Genomic DNA, 24326 nt, shown 5'->3' with positions numbered 1-24326 from the left:
AGTTCTCCCCTCTGGCCTGGAACCAAAACCAAGACTTCCAGCCTCCAGTAAATGCGCACAGCCAGCAACGTCCCCACCCCACTGCTTCTGCACTCCCTGGGTGTGTGCTAGTTCCTTCTTGCCCAGAGCTGGTCTCCACAGCACAGCTGGGTCTGGCATTCTTTGTCAGCAGAGGTTCCCTCAATCTTCCCCTGCTCAGGTGCCCAACATCCCTCACTGCCCTGGGGATAAATGTTCCTGTGGCTGGGGCCAAGGCAGTCTCCTATCCCAGCTAATCCTAGGGCTTGCAGTTTGTTGTTTAAGTGGAACTAGCCTGCAGGTGTTTATTCTCCACAGGGACCAAACCTCATCCTGATATTTTTCTTCAGATCTTTTCTGATTGTCCCAGGAAGACTGGTACTGTTCTGCCCCTACTCATTTATTTTTACTGCCATTCTGTCTCGTTTGTGGGGGAAATCTGGAGAGCTTAGAATTTTCTAACCTACTCCTCCATCTTCCCAGAATCCTCTGGGGCAATATTTTTATTGAAAAAGAATTGAGTGTGCATTAAGGAGCATCTTAGGATCGTTAAAAAATACTATGTAATTTTCCAAATACAATCCAACCCACTCTCTTGCTCCAATTCAGTTATGGACTCAATTATTATCTAAAATTCTGCACCTAATACATGTATTAAGAATACTTACAATATAAACAGGATCTAACATAAATAATTTAATATATGTCCTAACTTGATGGCCTGCCTATCCAACTATATGTCATAATCTGTACATTGATTTTTTAAGATCAATTTTGTTTTTCCTATGTGGATTACTAGGGTAATCTATTCTGAATAATAATGGATGTCACCGAAAAGTTCCTGTAATATTCTGGGGTTTTATACAATCAGCCTGATTATCAGCTGTTAACACAAGCATTTGGAAAACCTCATAATCTGTAGTGAATCCCTCTTCCACTTGGCTCCTGTACAAGATATTATCAATGATTGTGGCGAACCTTTCGTAAGTATCCATTTCTAAGTCACAAGGGAGACGAGAGATAAATAATTTTGAGATTAATAATCAGATGGTAATTACGCAAAGTAGATTCTTAATGGATGTCAAAATATTTTAAACATTAGCTACTTTAATGGACATCCTTACAAAATTTTATTTGTTATGTAAAAAATTTCCCAAAAAATAGATATTCATAAAGAAATTTCATAAAAATGTCCATTTTAAATGATCAATATTTTAAATATTTTGGCATCTATGAAAAATTCATTTATATGGAACTTCATTCCCAACTAATTGTCAGCTATGAGAATAGGGTATTTATCATAATACTATATAAGTTCCTTGAGGGCAGACACTGTCTTTTGCCTCTTTTTGTATTCCTAGCACTTAGCACAGTGCCTGGCACATAGTAGGCACTTAATAAATATTTAATGAATTGAATTGAAATGTAGACATGTACCAAATTTCTTTGAAACTATGTTTTTGGTTAGTTTTTTATTTACTGTTTTATAGTAATTTGAATAACATCATATTCCAAACGTTTCTGCCCTTCAGAATACTTTTGTAAGACTCCAACATTCTTATATAAATGATTATAAACTAAAGTCTTCTAAAAATTTTGGCATGCTTAGCAAATAGATAAAGAAATTAGCAATCTCTTAGAGCAGTGAAATTTCAACCCCAGCAGTGAGTCAGGCAATTAACATGCAATAGATTTCATAACTATAACATTCCAAAAGCAATATCTTGTGATTATGACTTTAGAGCTTTGACATCTGAAAACATTTCTCAGAAAATAGGTCTCTTATTTTAGTGAATGATGTCTGATGCCTATTTGTTGTTGGTTTGTTTGTTTGTTTTTTTAAGTAGGTTTTCAGGACCTAGAGAGTAAGTAGTGGCAAAGTAGCTATTAAGGGTATAAGATATCTTGTCCCTTTCTACTCCTTCCTTCCACAGTTCTGTGAAATACATATTTTCTTAAATGTTTTTCTAGTTTCCTAATCCTTTTAAAAATAAACTACTTAGGCTACCTCTCCTATTTATATTGTTTCTATTCTTGGTACAAATGCTAACGTTTTTAAGCCAAATTTCCCAAGTGTTATTCCCAGAATAAGACTAAGTCAGCATAGCAGCAAGCAATCATTGGATAGAGCACTGGACTTGGAATCAGGAAGACTCATCTTCATGACTTCAAGTCTGACCTCAGACACTTAATAATTCTATGACCCTGGGCAAGTCACTTAACCCTGTTTGCCTCAGTTTCCTCATCTGTAAAATGAGCTAGAGAAGGAAATGGCAAACCACTACAGTATCTTTGCCAAGAAAACCCCAAACGGGATCATGAAGAATCAGGCACACCTGAAAAATGACTGAATAACAATTAAAGCTGTTCAGATGACTGTGGCATTAGTGTCCTATAAAGGAAGGAGATTTACCTGTTCCTACTCTGACTTCAAACTATTCATTTTTGCCATGTGCATAAGGCCCTTCCATTCACTGGATATACATTCTAGAAATCTTCAAGAGTATGGAAATCCCCTGCTGCCCTACTAACCTGCAGTAAATGGGGAAAGCCTTCCACTCAGGACCAAACAAACTAGCTGTTCAAAGAGATAAATTGCTTTTGGCTGTACGTACTTAAATATCTTCAACCTCAAACCGTCAAGCCTTGTTTTAGGTGAATTTCTCCTATAAGCTTTCTAAACAAAAGTCTCCTCCTTTTGATTGGCTTATTCCCACTCTCTTTTATCTTTAATTTCCTTTCTAGAATCATAGTCTAGAACTAGAAGGGATATTAGACATCACCTAGTCCAACCCCATTATTTTTCATATGAAGAAACTGAGGCCCAGAGAGATTAATCAATTTGCACAAAAAGATGGTAAGTTATACAACATGCTTTCCACTGGACCACACTACCTCTCACAGATATGTGAAATAGATTTTGGAGTGGAAAATGGAGAAGGTCCAATGTTTTGAACAAAATAATGAAGTACAGATTTCTCAACCTACTGAAGTGAGTACACATCTAACATCCTCCAGAATATGAAAAAGCACTTTTTTGGTCTTTAATCATACTAGTAATATTCAACACAACTTCTAACATATGTGAAGTCCTACAACAGCCTAGGATAGTTTCTCAGAAGAAAGTGATTTTAAGAAGTAATTTAGAGGTCAGAAGTAATTTGCTCAACCAAACAAAAGAGAAAACTTTTCAATCGTTGGGAGTGAGAAAAATGTGTGTACATGTTTAAAATAACTGCTCACCCTTGTAGGTATATTGCTGTCATCAAAAACAATTATGGTACACATACAGGCTAATGATTAAAATAACAGTATATTATATTGTTCTGAAAGTAAATCACTTTTTTTCCAAAAAATTTCCTTAAGTGTTGCCTATAATTAGTGTTATTTTTTCAATTTGTACATATGGATTTTTTTTGAAAGAGATCTCATTTTAGGGAAATGTCCTTTATTGGGAGTTGAAGAAGGGAGGAAAATATCCCCAAATTAGAGACAGTTGGCATAGTAGATAAAGTGCTGGGCTTGGAATCAAGAAAACCTGGGTTCAAATGTTACCTCAGTCCTAGGACCATAGATTTAGAAGTAAGAGGGGACTTAGAGACCACATAGTACAAATTCCTCATTTTACAGGTAAGGAAACTGAGACACAGAAAGCTTAAGTGACTTTCTCAGGGTCAAAAGATAGTACCTAAAGCAATTGAACTTAACTCTTCCTAACTCCAAGTCCAGTGTTTTACATCATCTAGCTGTCTCTTTTACTGTACTATTTTTTTATTTTAAGATTAATAATGAGATTAATAGAGGGTAATTAAACAAAGCATATTTTTAATAAGCATCAAATTATTTCAAATGTTGATCACTTTAATAAACATCCTTATAAAATTTAATTTAACTTATTGACTGTGGGTTCTTCTGAGCCTCCATCTCATAATCTATATAAATGAAGGTAATAATTACTTCTATTTCACAAGCTGTAGTGCGTTTGATATGACAGTCTAAGTGTAGTGATTTACAAAACTAAAAGCAGCATATAAATGTCAAGCTTTCATTATTTCCATCTACATTTTGCTTAGCATTTTTATCATTAAAAATGCTAAAGAGAAAAAATGTTAAGGGAAATAAATAAATGAGATGACATTTAAGATGTAATATTTAATAAGCCAGTTCACCTCTTTACATAGCCTCCTCCTCAAGGCAGGGAATGTTCTTCTTCCTCAGTCTGCACTATTGGCCTGATATAGTTAACATGGATTCCCACAGTGCCGATTTATTCTCTAGGGCCTAATTATTTTGAGAATCTGGCTCACATTTATGGAGTTCCCACAGTTTTTTAAGGCAAGTTTCCTCTACTAATTGTTTTTAAATCTGTCCTATGTGAAGTATATTTTAAACAGTCACTTTTAAGCAAAGCACAAAAGCTGAGATGAAAAGGATCTCACAAGATCCTAATTCCAAAGTGAAGTTGCCAGCTGTCCCACTTTCAGTAATACTCTCTTAACCCAATACTTAAATGCACACCCTCCTCCCTGAAATGTAAATGTCTCATTTTGAGACTCTGGTGTTTGTTCTATTTTTCCCCATAAAAACCACCTTTATGTTGGTTGCCTTGGCAGTGGGTATGTGGTGACCTCTAAAAGTGCAGGGAATTTTAGGTGTGGAACATTTAGGCATACATTTTGCAGCACTACAGACTTATAACACAGTAAGCAACTAAGGAGTTTTGACGAGAAGGAACTTGAAGACAACATTTCAACAAGTGCAAACAACACTACCCCCTAAAAGAGAGACTGGCAGATAAAATGAAAATGCTAGGCAAACAAGATATTTGATAAATACTTACCAAGCTGAACTGAAAACAGATCACCCATGGAAAAACCAAAAACCAATTGCTAATGTGGTCTAAATTTCCTTTGAAATTCTTTTAAAAAAAGTTGGCCAGCCTAATGCAATCCCTTTATTCTGATGGCAATGAGAAAGGGGCTTGGAGAATTTCCTTTCACCTGGGGAGCAAGAAAGATGACACAGTATTCTCAGAAGACAGAGGCCCACTACTACAGCAGAAATTCTGTCATCCTCAATAGCCAAGCTATGGGTTAAGTGTTGAGCTCTGGTCTAGAAATAAGGGATCTCATGGGGAAAACTATACATTGGAAATGAGTAGTGGGCTTCCCTTTACAGGGAAGGAGAGAGTTTGCAATTTCGGTTAACTTGAGCTATTGTCACCAATGAAACTGGGTAGTTGAGTAGGTTCTTTTTTTTTTTTCTTTAATCTACTTTTGGGATTGATGTTTCTGATTGGCTATCTCCATCAAATAACAAACTAGATGGTTATTCAATTCCCCTTCCACATTGAGTTTTAAAACATTGCCTGATTTTTTTTTTAAACAGTCTGAACACTAAAGCAAAGGTCAGGTTTAGACACATTAGAGAAACAATCAGCATGGGCTTATGAAAGAAATGATCAGCATTTGTCAAAAAGCAGATTTCCTGAACCTCAGCCCAAAATATGATTTTAAACAATGAGGCTTTTAGGCCTCTCCAGTGAAGTTACAGCCATCTGGTTTCTGTGAATAACAATCAATTTCATTCACAAGGGCTAGAAAACCCACAGGTGTGAATTGTTATTATTATTTTGCACCTAAGTCAGAACTTTGCTTGCAAGGTACTTTGTCATCATTGAATGGTCCATCCCAGTTGACAGACAACACTAGCATTATGTATTTGAGTCACTTTTTGTCCATCAAGAATGGCTAATTTGGGGCTGTTGGAGAAGTAGGGAGCATAAACTGGCTCATGAACCATAATTTACCAAAGATAGCCGGGAGCTGGATCCCTCAGGAAACACCACATCCTGAATCTGGAGAGAAGAAAAAATACCAAAAGGGCAATGAGCTCACAGTGATTTCAGTAATTATGGGGAAAAGAACTAGAGTCAAGCATGTTCTAAAGTTAGATTAGTCATTTCAAACACCAGTTAGTTCTTGGCTAACCCTCCTTACTGATGGGATTTTTCAAATGCACAAATCTGATAATATGTTGAAATCAGCAAGAAAAAGAAAAAAGAATCAGATGTGATTCCTTCAGTATTAAGAAAATCAGGGGCAGCTAGGTGGGACAGTGGATAGAGCACTGGCCCTGAAATCAGGAGGTCCTGAGTTCAAATCTGGCCTCAGACCAAACACTTACTAGCTGTGTGACCCTGGGCAAGTCACTTAACCCCAATTGCCTAAAAATAAAAAAAGGAAAAAGAAAATACACATAACCTAGATGTTTCACATTAAAACGGCAACAACTGTGTTCAAATTTCCCAAAACTGTACTAAATTAATCTCTATTGGTTATTTTTAAGTTTTTTAATCATACAATTAAGATCACATAGGTATTAACACATAGGATCACAGATCTGGAGCTAAAAGAGACCTTATATATCATGTGTAAAACAATACTTAATTCACTTTATAGATGAGGAGACTCAATATCAGAGACCAAGAAATTTGCCCAAGGTCACACAGATATAGACAGAGCTAGAATCTGAACTCAGACCTCCTGACTACAAACCCATGCTTTTTCCCAACACATCACACCCTTGAAATTTATAAAATGCCTATACCAGAATACAAACACAAAGGCCAGCCTTAAACCCTATGAAGAAAGAAGTCTCAGTCTTACTAAAAGGGGCTGTCAGAATGGTTCTGCCAATACAGACAGCACAATAGATTTGGCAGATTTATTCATCATGTACAACTTAATGCATATATACATATGCATCATGTATCTGCTTCATATGCCGGCTCATTTTTCATGGCTCTTTCTGTGTGTGTTTTTCTGTCTCTGTTTCTCTGTGTGTGTCTCTCTCATTCCCTCCCTCTTTGTGGGTATGTACACACACATACATATATATACACATAAGAATGAACCAAGAATATATATTTAATATATTACAGTACATGTGAACCCATGAAAAATGAGCAGTTTCATTGCTTCCCAATCTTTTTCAGAATTCTGGCATGTTCACATGCATAGAGTAAGAGTCTGTCTTTAATCTGATTTATGATAAATGAGGAAGTGGGGGTGAAGGGACAGTTTGCCTGCATATTCTAAATGCTTCAAGAAATTGATAACATGATCAAGTCAATGTTAAGCCAAGACAAAGATATCATTTGTTTTAGTTACAGAAACGAGCTGAGCCACAAGGCCATCCTCCCTTAAAGAAAAGATGAACTTTCTCACTGTTCTCACTGCTCTCCCTGTTCACTGCACAAGGGAATGCCAAGCCCAGGCCTGGAAGCATTTACAAAGTAGAGCAAAATAGAAATATACTGAAACCTATCATTTTTCCAAGATACTAAAAAAAGCAAGCAGCAAAAGTGGTTTCCTGGAAACCCCCTCCCACCCCAATCAGGCTTTTTCATTTAACATATGACTATTGAAAGAAAATATTGAGGAGGGGTGATGCAAACAGATAATATGGAAACAAAGACAGCCAGTATGAGATTAATTGGAAAGTAAAAAGACAAATTGTATAGACTGTCTAATAGTATGAAGATGTAGGAAATTTCCACAAGATTAATTGACTTCCTTGAAAAAGGTTCATAGGATCTCAGATTTCAAGCCAGAAGGGACCTTACAAGTCTGAACACAACACCCCCATTGTACAGATGAAGAAACTGAGGCCCAGAAAGGTAACTTGCGCAAAGTAAAATAAGTGGTAGAGATAGAATTCAAACTTAGGTCCTCTAAAGTTAGTGCCTGTCTCACCATACACTACTACATTGTGTCTCTTATTCACCATTGAAACCCGAAAGTTAAAATAAGAAGTAAGACTTAAAGCACAATATTGTTGTTAAATATTTGAGTACAACAAAAGAATAAGCCCAATTCTCCGTTTTTTTTAACCTAAGGTACATTTTTAAAAATTTCTAATAGTATTTTTTTCCAATTACATGTAAAGACAATTTTTAATATTTTTAAATAAAATGTTGAGTTCCAAATTTTCTCCCTCCTTCCTCCCCTCTCCCCTCCCTAAAATGGTAAGCAATTTGTCAATTCTCTATTTCAAAAACTTTTAATTAATGAATCTAGGTTCATCAACCTTTTACAACCATAATCTGTCTAACACTTTTTACCTTTCCACGTGTTTTCACATACATTATCAAATCCTGTTTTTGCTAATTGCTGCCTCTATGACCGTGAGCAAGTGATTTAGCCTCTCTGAGGCTTCAGTTTCATCATAATTGCAGTGATCTGTAAAGTCCTTGAGATCTAGAACTTTCACTTTTGCCTTTTTTTTCCTCAGCATCTGGTGTCATGTACCTTGCCTCTAGTAGGTACTCAATAAATGTGCCTTGAATTGTGAAATAGGGAAAATAAAATTTGTAGAACTTATTGTTGTAAGGTTCAAATAAGCTAGGTCTTATTAAATGTCATATAAATGTCAGCTATTATCCTGTCTAATGTCCTTTATTGACAAATAAGAAACTCAGGTGACAAGACAGATATGATTTTCCAGAAAAGGTCAGTTTCCAGGTAGGGTTGTTTAAGATATATATCAGCAGGTAAGTATAAACATTCAATAAAATTGAAGCAAAGCCAAAACACAAGTTTGGATGGACCCAAGCATTCCTCGAATCAGTCTCTAGCTTCCCTAGAGGATTTCTGAGGTCAACCTGACCTCTATAGTAAACTTTGGTTAGACAATTTAAAGCTAAGTTAAACAATGTTAACAAATAATAAATGATAAAGTCTTTTCCCCACAACCAACTTGCCAGATTCTTCTTAGCAAAACAAAAACTGTAATTTACTAAATTACAGTTATGACCCATTAAGAAGTTGCAAATCTTAACAGATAAGAAGAGAGGGCCATCTAAATGGTCAAAATAGCCACTTATTTTTTTTTGTTTGTTTTATGGTCTTCTTTGCCTGTGAAGTTTCATCACAACATTCAACAAATGCAAACTAGAATTCATCCACTTTAAAATTTAACAGATTTAACAAGTCCAACAAACCATTCTAGCATTTTAGATGCATCATCTATCCTCTAAAGAACTTTTTTTTTAAAATGACAATTAAGCTATAAACCAGACTTGTTTCTCAAAAGCAGTCTGAGATCCTGTGAGAGAATTCAGCATTTAGACAAAGTAAACTTGATTCATATTTAACCTTGGGAGACAGAGTAACATAGGGATAGTTTTCTACTGTTTAATTAATTTTAAGAGTACTTTATAGGTGTGTGTGTGCTTGCTCTTGTGAGCATGAATATATACCTAAGTATGTATATGTTGGCACATATAAGTTGTATGAGAAGGGTACATCCAAAAGAAAGGAAAACATGGAAACTTTCATAGTTGGCACGTTTCATGTCTAACAGGAGTAAGATGAAGCCAGTTAGGAATTAAGCTAAATCCTAAAAAATAAACCCTGCCCTTTAGCCTTCTTTCCAGTCCTACAGTGGACCACCATCAACTCCCAAACTGAGACATTTAAGTGGCTGACTCAGTATCATGTCCCCTTCTTGGTGTCAGGATGTAGGACCTAGAGCCACTATGACTTTTAGCTGTTGCCACCTCAGCAAGTAGCCTTCTGCAATTCACTTCTTTCCATCTAATTTACTAATGTTTTCCTTCCCTTAAAAAAATTATTAATAATTTAATTTAATTTTTATTTAATTTTATTAAAAATGCAATTTAAGATCCACATTCCCTCCCTCTTCCCCACTCCCAAACTGAGAAAGCAAATCAAACAAAATCACTGTTACAAATATGTATAGTTAAGCAAAATAAATTCCCACACTGACCATGTCTAAAAGAATCTCAATCTGTACTCTGAATCCATTACTTCTCTATCAGGTTAAAAGCTTGTGTCTTCTGGATTCGTGGTTTCTCATTGTGTTGATCACAACACAAGTCTTTTGAAATTGTTTGTCTTCATAATATTCCCATGATCGCATAAATTATTCTAGTTCTGCTCACCTCACTCTGCATCAGATCATACAAGTATTCCCAAGTTTCTCTAGAGCCATCCCCTTCATCATTTCTTCAGCAAAATAGTCTTCCATCATATGCATATATCACAACTTGTTCAGTCATTCCCCAATTCATGGGCACTCCCAGAAGTTCAAATTCTTTGCCACCACAAAAATAAGCAGCTCTAAATATTTTTGTATGTATTGCTCTTTTTTTTCTTCCTCTGAAAACTGCCTATTCATATCCTTTGACCATGTACTGATTGGAGAATTAGCCCTGTTTTTCCATGACTGCAAAGCCAGTGGTCATCTACATGAAGTTAAGTCAACAAGCATTACTAAGTACCTACTATGTTCCAGGCACTGTGTTAGGCCCTGCAGATGAACCCAACACTCAGATAGGTAGGGACTGTGCCTCCAAATCTATCTTCAAGCAAGTATCCATGGGTAAATATGGTTTAGAACATTTCTCAAAACAACAAGAAAATAACCTTAAAATGCTTTAATTTAGAAGGGCTCTCAAAGATGTTTTGCAGTAGCCCGGTATAAATATTCCTCCTTTAACAGAAACTGAAAAGTTCAATCAGAGGAGGAATGCTGTGGAAGCACTCAGTAGTTGACACATCAAACTTAACCTATTTAAGCCCTTTATAAAAGACTGAATTGAAATGGGGCGGGGGGGGAGTCTACAGGATGTTTCATAATAAAAGCAGGATGGGTCATTTTCTATTGGTCTCTTTTATTGGTCTGCGTTTAAGACAGACAAAAGAGCCTTGCAGTAGCCTTGAACTAAGATGCCCCTTCATTTAGTCTTAAATTTGACAGTATACAGTACAAGGTCTAAACATGGGAATGATTTGTTGAACATAGGAAGAGTTTAACTTCTGGATTTCACACATACTCAATTACTGAAACAGTTTAATGTGGGAATGGGGAAGGCTCCCTCTCATTTACAAATTTTCCTTTATATGCAAAAATATGGTAATAAAAGAATGAAAGAAAAAAGTCCAACACTACAATATACACTAAAATAAAATCTTCTAATTTACTGGAGATTAATGGTATCTGAGTCATGGTTTAAAGATTATACAAATTAACACAGAAGCATCTTTTCAATGTCATCATTTTAAGGTGTACAAAAGTTTCCTAATGTGAGAATCACTGGGACATTTCCCCTCAATACAGAAAGAAAAAAAAGATTGCTCAACACTTTTCCCATTTTATAAAATAATACTTGCCTGCCTATTACAGAATATTATGTTAGTTTTCTAAAAGTTTGTCAAATCTGATGAATTAGAAGAATGCAAACCTCTAAATAGTATTTTCAAGATATAGTCTATTCATCCTATATATTAAGCAGTACTTGACAGATCAAAATGGCTCCAATTACTACCACACATTTTAAATACTTTCCCAAATAGTGCCTATTCCATTTCATAACAAAATGATTCTGATATTATGGTAAATTCTCTAACTTATTTTTGCTTATTTTCTTTGCTTTGCAAGATTTTATATTTTACATCAGTATTACCAGACCTCATTTTTTCAACACTGTAATTACTGCCAGAAAACACTAGGCCTGAGGTAAAAGATAATTTCCAAAGGTCAGAAGAACAGTAAGACAAGCTTCAAGAACACTTGAATAGGACCTCTTCATTAATCCATCAAGTTCATCAAAAGCAAAATGTGCCTTTTTTCAAACCTCAGAAGATGCAAGAGAGAAACATACGGAAAGCATCAGTTGTAATAGCAACCTCATCACAAATGAGTCTTCTCCAGTGCCTTCATTCAGCACAAGGAATAAATGTTAGGGTTTTTTTAGGGAAATAACCGTGTGCAGTTCCGTAAAGGTAATTAAGGTACCTATCAAAGGCCACTGTTCAATCTTTGGACTGGAACCAATTTTTCCCCACATACATCACCCACACAGCCTATCTCACAAGTCATCTCTTAGCATTCATTGAGACGACTTGAAATGTATGGACACAGACACAGTTACACATAACACAGGTTTATTTACTTTTTAAGACAGTGGCTCTATGTAAAAACTAGATGTGATAAAGGGTCCTTTTTCTTCCCTTATTTGCCATAGTCCCCACCGTACCATCCTCTCTCTATCTTTCATAGAAGAACAAAATCCATATGCCCTAGGAATGGCAATGTATAAGAGAAAGCCCGATTCTTCCCCCTCCCCCCCCATTTTCTCCTTTACTCTATCTCATTACAGCTGAGGGTTAATCTTTCAGACTCTCCTCATATTTACTCAAAAGGGGGGAGGGGGGAGGAGAGAGGACAGCACTATAGGTGAGCTCCATTGGAACACTGGTGATGCTGATATAGACATAGATATATATACAGAGAGAAAGATACACACACGTACGTATGTATGTATATATCTTGTATGGGCAATTTTTCTGCATGTTGCCTCCCCCATTAGAATTTAAGCTTCTGGGGTCTGGGACCGCGGTTTTGCTTATTTGTTTTTGTGTTTTTGTTTTTGTTTTTCTCCTTTCCTGTTATCCCCAGCTCTAAACGCTTAATAAATGGACGCTGGGCGCTCCACATCTGAAGCTTGGTCCGGCAGTGTTTCATCATCCCCCTCCCCTCCTTCAGGACCCTGTACCAGCCGTCCGCCCCAACATTATTTCCTACTCCTCACCCCTGAGCCCTCCAGGCATTCTTGGGTGGGCAGCTCCCCACTGAGCACCTTTCACCAGCACACACCTCCCCTCTTTTCCCTTAGTGAAAGACAGGGAGCCCCCGAGGTCCCAGACGAATGGCTGGGAAATGGGGAGGGGGTTAAGGGGAAGGAAGAAGGCAGGCGAGAGGAGGAGGGAGAGGAAGGGCAGCACCCCTACCAGCCTCGTGCTCCCCGGGGTTGTCGGACAGCTCGATCACCAGCAGCTCTCGGCCTTCGAAGCTGCGCCCGACCGTGTAGATCCTGCTGACTGACGGGCACTGAAGCCACACGGACACCAGCGCCTCCCGCAGCTCCGGGTAGCGGTGGTACTCGAAGGAGATACCGTCCTCCTGGTGCAGCCGCCGCCGCCGCCGCATCCCCGCCGTCCCGGGCTCTCCGGCTGCCGCTGCCGAGCCCAGCAGCCAGGCGCAGGCAGTGAGCGCGGCGCCCAGCGCTAGCAACGTACAACCACCCCTCACGCCCATCACTCGACTCCCCGAGGATACCGACTAGCCTACAGCTGCCTAGTGCCCCGCGCCCCTCGCCCCGCGCTCCGCTGGGCTGCAGATGCTGTGCCCAGCTGCGCTCCGGCTCCGCGACGTTCCTGTTCCAAAGCGTACTCTTTTGTCTCCCTCCTTCTCTCTACTTCTACCCTCCTCCCTGCTCCTGCCTTGCTCTCTGCTCAGGCCGGCTTGGCTGGGCTTTTTTTCAAAAACTGGCCGGCTGTGCCCTCCAGCGAAGGAGCGCCCTCTCTTCTCACCTTCCCCAGCTGAGTGTCAGCCCCTAGAGCTGGGTCCACCCAGGAGAAGGAGGCGAGCCAGATGCTCTGCAGGCTGCACTACTCGGTGCGGCGCCAAGGGGAGACGCAGGAGATACCATTGCGGGCGGGTGTGATTGGAAGGGGGAGGGGGAAAGGGGAGGGAGAAGGAGGGCGAAGGGGAGAGTGGAAGAAGCAGACACGCAGGCACAGGTTGGGAGGGGCGTGGAGAATGGGTCTTCTAGGCTAGGGGTGTAAGAGAGTGCGTGTGTGCCTCTGCCTTTGTTGGCTCCAGACCCACGTCAAAAGCCAAATGCCGCAGAATCCAAAGTGAACAAACTGATGGGGTTGGGGAGGCGCAGTTCTTAAACTCAGGGTTTGGGAACCCTGATGTCTTGAGACACCACCAAGAGGACCTTAATATTGCACTGAGAGGGTAAGGAAGATTCTTGAAGTTATTGTGAGTGCTTTTTAAAGTTAGCTCCATCCTGACCCACACAGGTTTCAATCTTGATGGACCAAGAGTGACTGAATATTCCAGAAAGATAGGCACAGAAAGGAATTTGAAGATGGCATTATCTTTGTATTTATGTATTATTAGTTTCTTCGTGCTGCTTCATTGAAGATAGCATTATTTTAATCGACAGCACACACACCAATTGTCTGAAAGAGTCTGGGAGACTGAACTAAGGTCCTTTTGGACTTAGACAAACAAAGGCTTTATTTAACCCAATGCCAAACTAAATCCTGTTTTGAAAATAAAACTCTGATAGCACTAAATGAACCCTCACTTGCCTTTATAAAAGGTAGTGCTAAAACAATAAAATTTCTTTTAAATATCTAAGCACTCCATATTTTTACAGGATTTATATTGCTTGAATAATTACTAGTTGAAACTAATTTTTAGATGTGTTGTCAATTGTCTGGCAGAGTGTACAACTGGAAACCCAGTGGATTAAAACAGTTTCAAGAAAGGGAATAGGGACTAAACTTCTGATTTCAATGGTATAGGAAACACCCTGTACCAATGTAGGTTAGCACCCTCTCTGCAATTTAGAGACTTAAAGATTTGGGGAGAGGACAGGGAAGAAAAAACAACAGTAGTTGGAATTGAAGTCAAGTCCTCTGAATCCAAATTCACTACTTGTTTCATGTTCATATAGCAATTCCCAGGTTACAAAGCACTTTCCATAAACAACCTTGTCAGTTAAATAGTCTCTCCCTCTCTCTTTTCCTCTCTCTCTCTGCTCTCTGAAGTAACTTCCAACTCTATAATCAAATAAGATAGTGCATACAAAGTGTTTTGTAAAAATTGAAAGCATACATAAATAAATGCCTGGTTTTTTTTTTAATTATGATGATACCGAGATTTTTATCCCCCTTTTACACAATAGGATTGAGAAAAGTGTGGTAACTTGCCCAATGTAAGACAGCTGGTAAGTGATGGAGTCAGAAGTCAGAGGCAAAGTCTTCTGAGTCTAAATCTAGTGCTCTTTCTTCTAAACCACATTGCATTTTTTCAAGCTAAATGTAGACACTCTTCCCCCCCCCATCTTGTTATTACACTGCATAGCTTGTGTGCATCACAGTGAATAAGATTTTTTTCACTTGGTAAAACATCAAAATATTTCAATGATGTCATTGAACCTAAAAAAAAAATTTTTTTTTAAATTTCCCCCTATGGTGCTACCAGAGAGATCTGGCTACAAACTCATTTAACTCTCTTATTATTGAAGGTCTGGATTTCTTTTCTTTTTTCAGATGTAGGGAATATGTTGGCGTAATAGAGACATGCCACTTCAAATGGACTTGGATCTGGATGTACCACTTGTCAATGTGACCCCAGCTATGTATTTTCCACTATGAAAGGTCTGTATTTGCCTACATAGTCCAAAAGTTTTAAACCAAAGCTATAATTATATTTCTAAAAGCAGACCAAGTCCAGCAACCTCTGAGCACACTGGGAAAAGAAACAGATTAGTTGAAACCAAAGGCTTCAGAAGTGGAAAGTTAACAGTTTCATGTCAATAACCTAAAGTAGCCCCATTCATTTTGTGGGTAAGTGAGGTGGATAAGCAGTAATATATATAAGAAACATTATTTATGGTTCTTTGATGTTCATTTCTGAGGTGGCAGTCTACTTTAACAAGTCATGCTTTTCTATTACTCTCCAAATATACATTGTATGGGACTTCTAAAACTGACTTTAGAGTTTTCTTTTAACCCTTGTTTATCTAAGTTTGACATAGTTTGTTAAATAATACTATCTATGCCATATACACCAAGTTCAAAGGAATAACACTAAAGGAGTTTCAGCTCAATGCCTGAGTTCCCAGCCGATTTTAGGTGTCATTAAGGAGCTATCACCAGATTGAGAAGTCTCTAGACAAATGCTGATTGAGGGAAACCCATTTTTTTTACTTAGATACATCCTAGGGACTTACCTGAGGATGATATAAGCAAAGTAAGCTGACCAAGGTTGCCCAGCTAGTAAGCAATATACTGGCCAAGTGATAATAATAATAATAATAATAATAAAATTAAGGGCACTGTGATTTGATTGGTGTAGGGAATTTGTCTACATATGCAGATTGGCACTTTTTCTGCAACTTAAGATCGTAGGAGAAAGAATCTGGAGCTAAAAGGGAGCTCAGAGGTCACCTAGACAAACTTCCTCATTTTACAGATGATACCTAATAATCTTCCATAACTACCTGGAGCACTCAGAGGTTAAGTGACTTGCCCATGGTCACATAGTCTCTATGTGTCAGAAGTCCTGAACCCATTAAGTGTCCCCAATTCTAAAGTCAGCTGTCTGTCAATTATGCCACACTGCTTCTTGTGGCATACACATATTCAGTGCAGCATATAAATGATCATAATCAAAGGATCATGATTGAGTGCTAGAAGGAACCCTGAAGGCCTAACTCTTCATTTTACAGATAAGAAAAATGAGACCTACAAAGATTAAGTAACTTGTCCAAGGTCACATAGCTATTAAGCAACTGAGGCAGGATTTGAACCCAGGCCTTCCTGACTCCAAGCCTAGTGCTCTGTCCACTACACCATGCTCCCATGATGGGCTAGCAGTATTTAGAAACTGAATTTAACAAAAACTATACAACATTCTTTGAGGAAACTCACAACAAATACAAACAATAATAACATATAGACAGAGTTAGAAAATACACTATATAAATACATGAAGTGATTTAAAAAAAAAAGAACCATAGATTCTAGTCCCTGCTTTATATCTGAGCCCTTGCAGTCTTTACTGTCAGATTTGTGTCTTCCAGACTTCCATTCACCTACAGCTGGTAGCAAACAGCAGATGCCAGCCAATGCCCTCCTGTTTTCCCTGGATGCAGCCTGTGCTCTGTTCCAGTCAACCTCTTTGGGACCCCCTCAAGGCAGGAACAGCTCAATGCCCCTTGCCTGCAGGAAGCAGTTTCAGAAGCCAAGAACTTTGCCCCTTACCCCAAACAAATTTGGGTCCCATTTGTTTGAGGGGGGAATGATGAGGATAGGATCTAGACCCCAAAAAGAAAAAACCCTGGACTTTCCCACATGGCCAAATCTCTGGCATTCCCCTGAGGCTATAATCCCATCAACTGGCCTTTCATTGTGGCTACACCCAATCTGTTACCCTTAACCTAACCTGGCCCTCCATTGTTTTACCTCCCGATGGCCCCCAGCCACTTCCCACCTTTAATCCTAGCTAGGCTCCATTCTCCCTTGGTCATGTGATCCAGGTCCCAGGAGTTCTGTTCCTCCCAGCTTACTGACCACTCCCATCCAGATCTCCTTAGGCCCCTCCTCCAGTCATCCCAAACTACTTGGTCACTCCTAGATCCTTCCCACAATCTTTCTCTATATAAGGTCCATCTTTGTCTCCATTAAGGTGCTTAGATTCTTAAAATCTAGCCAATAACTCACTAACATTCAGACTCCTTAAGAGTCTGCCCAATATGACTGATGTTCTAATAAGCCTGGTCTTTGGCTAAAATTAAAAAAAAAAAAAAAAGAGGGGACCTTAGAAGCCATCTAGAAGCCCTTCATTTAACAGATGAGGAAATTGAGGCCCAGGCTTAAAGGAAGGGTAAATGCTTTTGGTAATTTCATGTATGTTATAAAGAAGACCCCAGACTCAGTTCCGAAGACTGGTGTCTCAAAGACTTTTTATTAAAGAGGTGGAAGTTCGTACTTTCGATTCTTGCAAGAAGAGGGCACACCTCCTTTGAAGGAGTCTGAATGTTAGTGAATGTTGGAACCAGTATTCAAACTCAGTTCTTCTCACTCCAGAGCCAGTGTTCTTTGCATAGACTATGTTGCTTTATATTCTGTTTCTCTTTATAACTATATTGGTTAATTGATATTGGTTTTTTATTCATGTAGCTTCTTGAAAAATCTTTTTCCTTTAACTCATGCTTCTCATAAAATATCAAATACTGCCTGAATTAAACTGCCCTTTGTTTTTTTTGTTTGTTTGTTTTATGGCAAGGCAATTGGGGTTAAGTCACACAGCTAGTGAATATTATGTGTCTGAGGCCGGATTTGAACTTAGGTCCTCCTGACTCCAGGGCCGGTGTTCTATCCACTGTACCACCTAGCTGCCCCTGCCCATTGTTTCTGAAGAAGACATCTCATAAATAGGATCATCAGTAGGACTTATTCCAAATTAATAAAGTGGATGCCTTGAGCTGTCCCCTTCCTATTTATAGAATAAATTTCAGTGATGTGAATATAAAGGTACCTGGGCCTAGTTAGAGTGCTTTTGGAGCAAGTAGCTTGAGGTAGTTAATGAAATGTATGGGAAAAGAGTGGTAAATTCCAGTCAAGTATAGCTGGCAATAGATCCTTTCTCATGAGGTAGCTCTGATTCCCCTTTAGGCTGCTCCTCAGTACCAGTTGTCTCATTGAGAGTGGATCAAAGGCAGAGGGAAAGAAGAGGAAGTGAGAGAAAGAGGGGAAAAGAGAGGAGGGAAAGGAAAAGGAAGGGAGGAAAGGGGGAAAATATGTGTATTATGAGAATAATTCCAATACTTCTAAAATTAATGGGGCAGGGAAAAAAGAAGTTGTTACCCCACCTTTCCCCTTCTCTTGCAGCCAAGAACTGTCTCAATAGTAAACAAAATAGAAATGGGAAAACAAAAAACAAAGCAAAAAAAAAAAAAAAAGATTTACCTCCAAGTCTCCTATCTTAACACTCTTCCTGGACCAGAGTTGAGAAGATTCCCTATAAGCTTGAAAGCTGATAAAAAGGAAGAGTCTTCAATTTGTCTTGGTAAATAAATTACCTGGAACAGCTGGGCAATATTGGGAGGACTCATCCACTATCCAAAACAAGGAAAGATCCTTATACTGCATTGCCATCCCCAGAAATAAACTAGCTATTCTTGCTGATTATTAGCATTTCAAGGAGTCCACACAGTTAGTTAGAGCTACTTATCCAGTTTAGTACAAGAGTTCAGAATATGAACAACTAGAATAGTTTATGAAGGATTCTAATTGTGTGTAACACATTGGCTGGGTAAAGGCTCTGCAGTTTCCTGGGTGAATATGGCTTGTAAGCAGACTGTAATAAATCCCTTATGTGCTTATCCCTTCCACTACTCATCACAATAAGACCTTGTATGGAAGTATCAGCGGGCACTGATGGCAATGGGGAGTCCTCTCTTTCCCCTAGTAAGGTAGTGGAGATTGGCCCTGTAAAGACATACCACTTATGACTTTCTTGCCTGCACAAGATCAAGAATACCCTCAACCAGACCCTTTGAAACTTTCTCTTGATCCTACTCTCAGAACACAGAAGATGCCCCAACACTACTAAATTCTCCTGATCATTGTGGATCTTATAAGCCTCTCCCTAACCAATGACCTTCAATCTTCCATCTATGTCCACCTTGCTTTTATTTAGGGGCAATGAAGGAAAATAACAAGGCAGATAAATGTGACTTAAATTTTAAAAGCATCCCTTTATCTTGTTCAAGTAGATGTTAGGCTACCAAAGTTCTCGGACATTTCATCAAACTTAGAAGTTGCTAAAAGCAACAGAAAATAAAAATAGAGCTAAATAGGTCTTGGAGCCATTCTCCTTCATACTCGTATCCAAGCTAACTCTGTTTTAGGAAAATCTTCCAACTTAATGGTTTTAGCTTCAACTGGAAGCCAAGAACTAACTCCAGTTCTGTACTCTATTCCCCCATCTATGAGCATGTCAATTATCATAATTTTTCTAACTCATTTTCCCAAGATATAAAATATGATGGTGTTCATTAGAACCCATTTCAAATGGTTCACTGTACCAGCTACTAAAACACCTGCAACAGAATTCAGAATATTATTCTTAACTCTAAGTGCCACATTTTAAGGACATTAAGAAACTAAAGAGCATGCAGAAGAAGGTAACCAGAATGATGAAGGGCCTTGACATGTTCTATAATTGAATTAGTTTAAGGGAACTGGAGATGTTTAGCCTGGAGAAGAGAAAGAGTTATGTGTTTGAGGAATGGGAAGAAGGGAGGAAAGTAGGAGGCATAATAGATGTTACCAAGTATTTAGAACAGGCAGATGAACACAAGAACCCTTCAAATGGCAGCATCTTCCAGAATGTCTGTCCTGTTTCTGGCCCAGCCTTCATAGGCATCACCCATGGAAACAACTCCTTTAAAGAAAGGGTTAACTATTCCCACCATCTGCTACTAACCAACTGCCATTCAGAGGGCAGGAATGCTAGACTAGCTGAAGCATCAGAAGAGCCTGAGGGAGAGACAGTGGACAGCATGTTCTAGGCAGGTTGAATCACCGTTTTCCTTCTGACTCTGGTGGAGCCAACCCAGAACGTTGGACCCAAGAGCCTTTGCAACAGCAATGCTTCTAGCCCAGTGCGCATAGTTAACATGCTGAGAAGCAGTTCCTATGGTGATGCAGCCTGGTAGCTGCTCCTGCTGGTACTACAGCCATCAGAACTCTCAGAAAAGAAAGTTCTTGCCACCAAAGTTCTTGACATTGTCAAATGGTTCAACACCAGAAACAGATACAATTTTAATAGTGGGAATGACATTAAAGAGGAGGCATCTCCACCTGCTTGGATGCTGCACCCTAAGGACCATGGAATCTTTCCCTCTGACTTGTAACTGAAACCTTCCATGTGAGCTGGAGATTCAGTTTGTTCTGTGTGGCTCTACAAGGCAGAAGCAGGAACATTAGGTAGAAGTTACCAGGAGGCAGATTTCAGTTTGAGATAAGGAAAATCATGCTAACAACCAGAACCACCCAAAAATGGAATAGGCTGCCTTGAAAAGTAGGGGGTTCTCCTTCATTAGAGGTATTCAGGGAAAAGCTGGATGACCACTTGTTGGCAATGCCATATAGGGCATCTGCAGTCCTTGAGAATGGAATCAATGACATCATTTGGATTAAATAGCCTTGGAAGTTCCTTTCAGTCAATTCCAAATTCCTTATACAAGAAAGTCTACAAACAGAGTCTAGATGAGCAATTGTTGGCTGGGGAGTGTCGTAGAAGGGATTCAAATTCCAAGCATGAATTGGACTAGTTGACTTCTGAGGTTCTTTCCAACTCTGAGGTCCAACAATTCTATGAAGAGGAGGAGAAAAAAAATTAGATGTGCAATGCCTGAGAATTTATTTAAATTATCTGCTCTGCAGGCTTTTTCAGTAGTTCCATTTAGAAGAAGAGTTTCTATTAGAAAATTAGATTCGCTTTTTGATGAAATGTATATAAGCCTTTGCTGTTGTTGAATCTTTTCAGTCCTGTCCAACTCTTCATGACCCCATTTGAGGTTTCTTGGCAGAGACACTGGAGTAGTTTGCCATTGGAACTCCAGCTCATTTTACAGATGAGGAAATGAGGCAAATAGGGTTAAGTGATTTGCCCAAGGTCACAGAGCTAATAAGGGTCCGAGGCCAGAAGATGAGTTTTCTTGACTCCAACCCAGGCACTCTATCCACTCTATCCACCTGGCTGCCCTGCTATATAAGCCTAATATACAAATAAACATTCACCAGTAAGGAAGCCATCTCACCCTAGACACTGGAATATAAGGAATGTCAGCAAAGTTACTGAGTCACAAAAGGATTATTTGTGCCCAACCTGCCCTACAGCCTTCAAAGCTCATATTGAACTGATCAGCCAAGTTGAACACGCTGTACTTTGACCCCAATATCATCTTGTTATTGATCCTCTTCAAGTATGAAAGACGAACAACAGTGGTGACATAGGGAAATGAGTTCAAATGCTATATTGCTCAATATCTCGATGATTTTTCCTCTTGGCTTCAGAGATCCTGCCTAGTTTCTGCCTCAACAACTGACCGGATAGAGAACAATATACAAAAAGACTACAATGTAAATGAAAAGAACAAAGTCTGAGTAATAGTAGCAACTAATATTAGCCATGGAGAAGAGATGAGGAAATGTAATTTTCCCATTTAAGTTAAGAAATAAGAGACTACAGGCGTGAAATGGACAGTTGACTTTACTTACCTGGTATTTTTGTTGTTGTTGTCATTATTATTACAAGCAAAGTTTCATTGGGTAAGAGGGTGGGGGAAGAGGAGTTGTAATATCCAAAAGTGACTGTGATGTAAAAACAAGAGGCATCAATAAAATTTTGGGGTTTCCCCTTTAATTAGCCTACTGGCTTCTAGACTTTGATTTTCTTTGGATTAACATTTACCTGAATGCTTAGGTAACTACACTAACCTGGGTGTTCTGTCAACATAGCAAAGAAAGTGTTCAAAAGAGAACCAGGCTCTTCAATCATTCCCTTCCCGTGCTACACAAAAATGCCCCCCCAAAATCTAAACAAATTAAATAATTAATGATACAAAATAAGGGATGCAACAAAATGACATCAAAAGAGAATAGCTTCTCAGATAAGGAAAAATAAATAAGCTAACAAAAAAACCTTCCAACACAATGAAAAAATACTATGATTAAAAGATCCTGAAGAAATATTACTATAAAGAAAAAAAGTAACAAAATAATTACAATAGGCCAAGAAAAGAAGTTAGATAAATCACAAAACATGTTAAGTTGTATAAAAACATTTTAAAGGGAGAGGGGAAGAAGAAAGGAATAAGTATTTATATAGCACCTACTAAGTGCTTTCTAAATATTATCTCATTTCATCCTCACAACAATCCTGGGATGTAGAGGCTATTATTATCCTTATTTTACAGTTGAGAAAACTGAGGCAAATAGAAGTTGCTTCGGGTCACACAGCTAGTAAAGGTCTGGGGCCATATTTGAACTCAGGTCTTCCTGACTCCAGATCCAGCACTCTATCCACTGTACAACCTATCTGCCCTAAATAAATAAGAGTATCATAAGTAAAAGTAGAAAATGAAAAATTGAAAACAAAAGTCTACAACATAGAGAAAGTGGTGGTAATTTTGAATAAAAGCATGGAATCCATGGGCAATATGCAAAGAATAGAAGACAAATAGGCACAAATAACAGACCACACGGTCTAGGCTTAGCCAAAGCTGGCTGCATGCTAAGATCTGATGAGCTTGGGAATTTTGTGGAAAGATGGAGGCATGTTAGGATCTAGAGGAGCCCAGATTCCTCAAAAAACACCCCAATGAAGCTCTGAAAATGCACTAGAAGAAGCAATGATAAAGAAAACCAAAAAGAATCTGCTCTAAACTTACATCATCCATTCTAGGATGTCACAATAAAACTGCCAGAATCTTTCAAAAGCCCTGAAAGAGACACAAATTGGAAGCTGAAAGTCACAGTGGAAGCAGCCTGGTCCCACAGCAGAATACAGGCCTAGAGACAGCCCCTGAGCTCTAGCAGGAGACAAACCCCAAGCAATAACCATAACCATCACTCGGCAGTTTCTCTATCATCCAGGAGTTTTAGGAACAGAGTTTGACTTCCGCATAAGCCTCCAACCCAGAAAATTAGGTTGGAGAAATGAGCAAACAGAAGAAAATGAAGGAAAATCATAGACTGAATAAATCCAGAAGAAGAGAGTAACTATACAACAAGTGTAAGTAGAGCCTCAGAGAAAATCTCCCGACCACAAGGATTACAAGAATACCTAGAAAAGACAAAACAAGATATACAAGATGTAATGTCTAGGGAGGAAAGGATTACTACCTAAGCAAGGGATATTAATACCTTAGAAGAGATGGTGGTAAACTTTACCCAAGAACTGAATGTCCTCAAAATTAGAACAGGCCAAACAGAAAATGATTCAATGAGAAGTTGCAGATCATACAGCAAAACAAAGTCAAAGGACAACTCAACTGGGGAAAGGATTGTAAACTTTACAAGCAAAGAAGGCAAGCTTGAATAAACCATTTAGACAGTTATCAGATTACATAAAAAATAGGAAGAAAGTTTCTATGATTTTTCAGAAAATTTTTCAAGAAAAATGTCAAGAACTAGTAAGTCAAAGGCCAAACTACAGGCCAACACAATTCAACTGAAATCCTCAGAAACAAAGTCAGATTCAACTCATTCAGACACACTGTCATCAAGTCTAGAAGTTCACTGATAAAGGGGATATAGGGTACATAGCTAAGAAGAAAAATATCACTTATCAAAGAATAACAATTTGATTTACATAAGATTGTTTACCCATTAAAAGAAAAGACAGAAAAGTCTGAAATGTGATTTATAGTAAATCAAGTAAAGCTGAACTTAACCCAAGGTTATAGCTTAGAAGGAAACAAGGAAGTAATAGTCTCCTTGGAAACCTCCATATCAGCTCACTTCCCATGGACGTAATAAAGACATACAGGGCATACTTACATCAAATCTGCAGATGAAATAAATCAGGAGGAAATCATTAATATGATAGATGACAGAAGCAAAATTCAAGGTAGTGGTAATAGGAAAAGAGAGGAGACAGATGAGAGATACTTAAGATATAAA

At 38.6% G+C, this 24326-nt stretch overlaps 1 protein-coding gene across 1 annotated transcript in view; it reads right to left on the bottom strand.

The window, feature by feature from the left end:
• The window catches only part of CPE (carboxypeptidase E), a 117152-nt gene extending 103927 nt beyond the window's left edge, over positions 1 to 13225 (bottom strand). Inside the window, exon 1 of the mRNA XM_027866863.1 lies at positions 12837 to 13225. Coding sequence (XP_027722664.1) covers positions 12837 to 13143 — 307 coding nt within the window. The 5' untranslated portion in view covers positions 13144 to 13225. The remainder of the gene's footprint in view (positions 1 to 12836) is intronic.
• Positions 13226 to 24326: the final 11101 nt, after the last annotated feature.

Source organism: Vombatus ursinus, unplaced genomic scaffold (assembly GCF_900497805.2).
Source record: "Vombatus ursinus unplaced genomic scaffold, bare-nosed wombat genome assembly UNPS02014784.1, whole genome shotgun sequence".
Lineage (NCBI taxonomy): Eukaryota > Metazoa > Chordata > Mammalia > Diprotodontia > Vombatidae > Vombatus > Vombatus ursinus.
The sequence above is the reverse complement of the archived record's forward strand: the minus strand, read 5'-3'. Positions and strand labels throughout refer to the sequence as shown.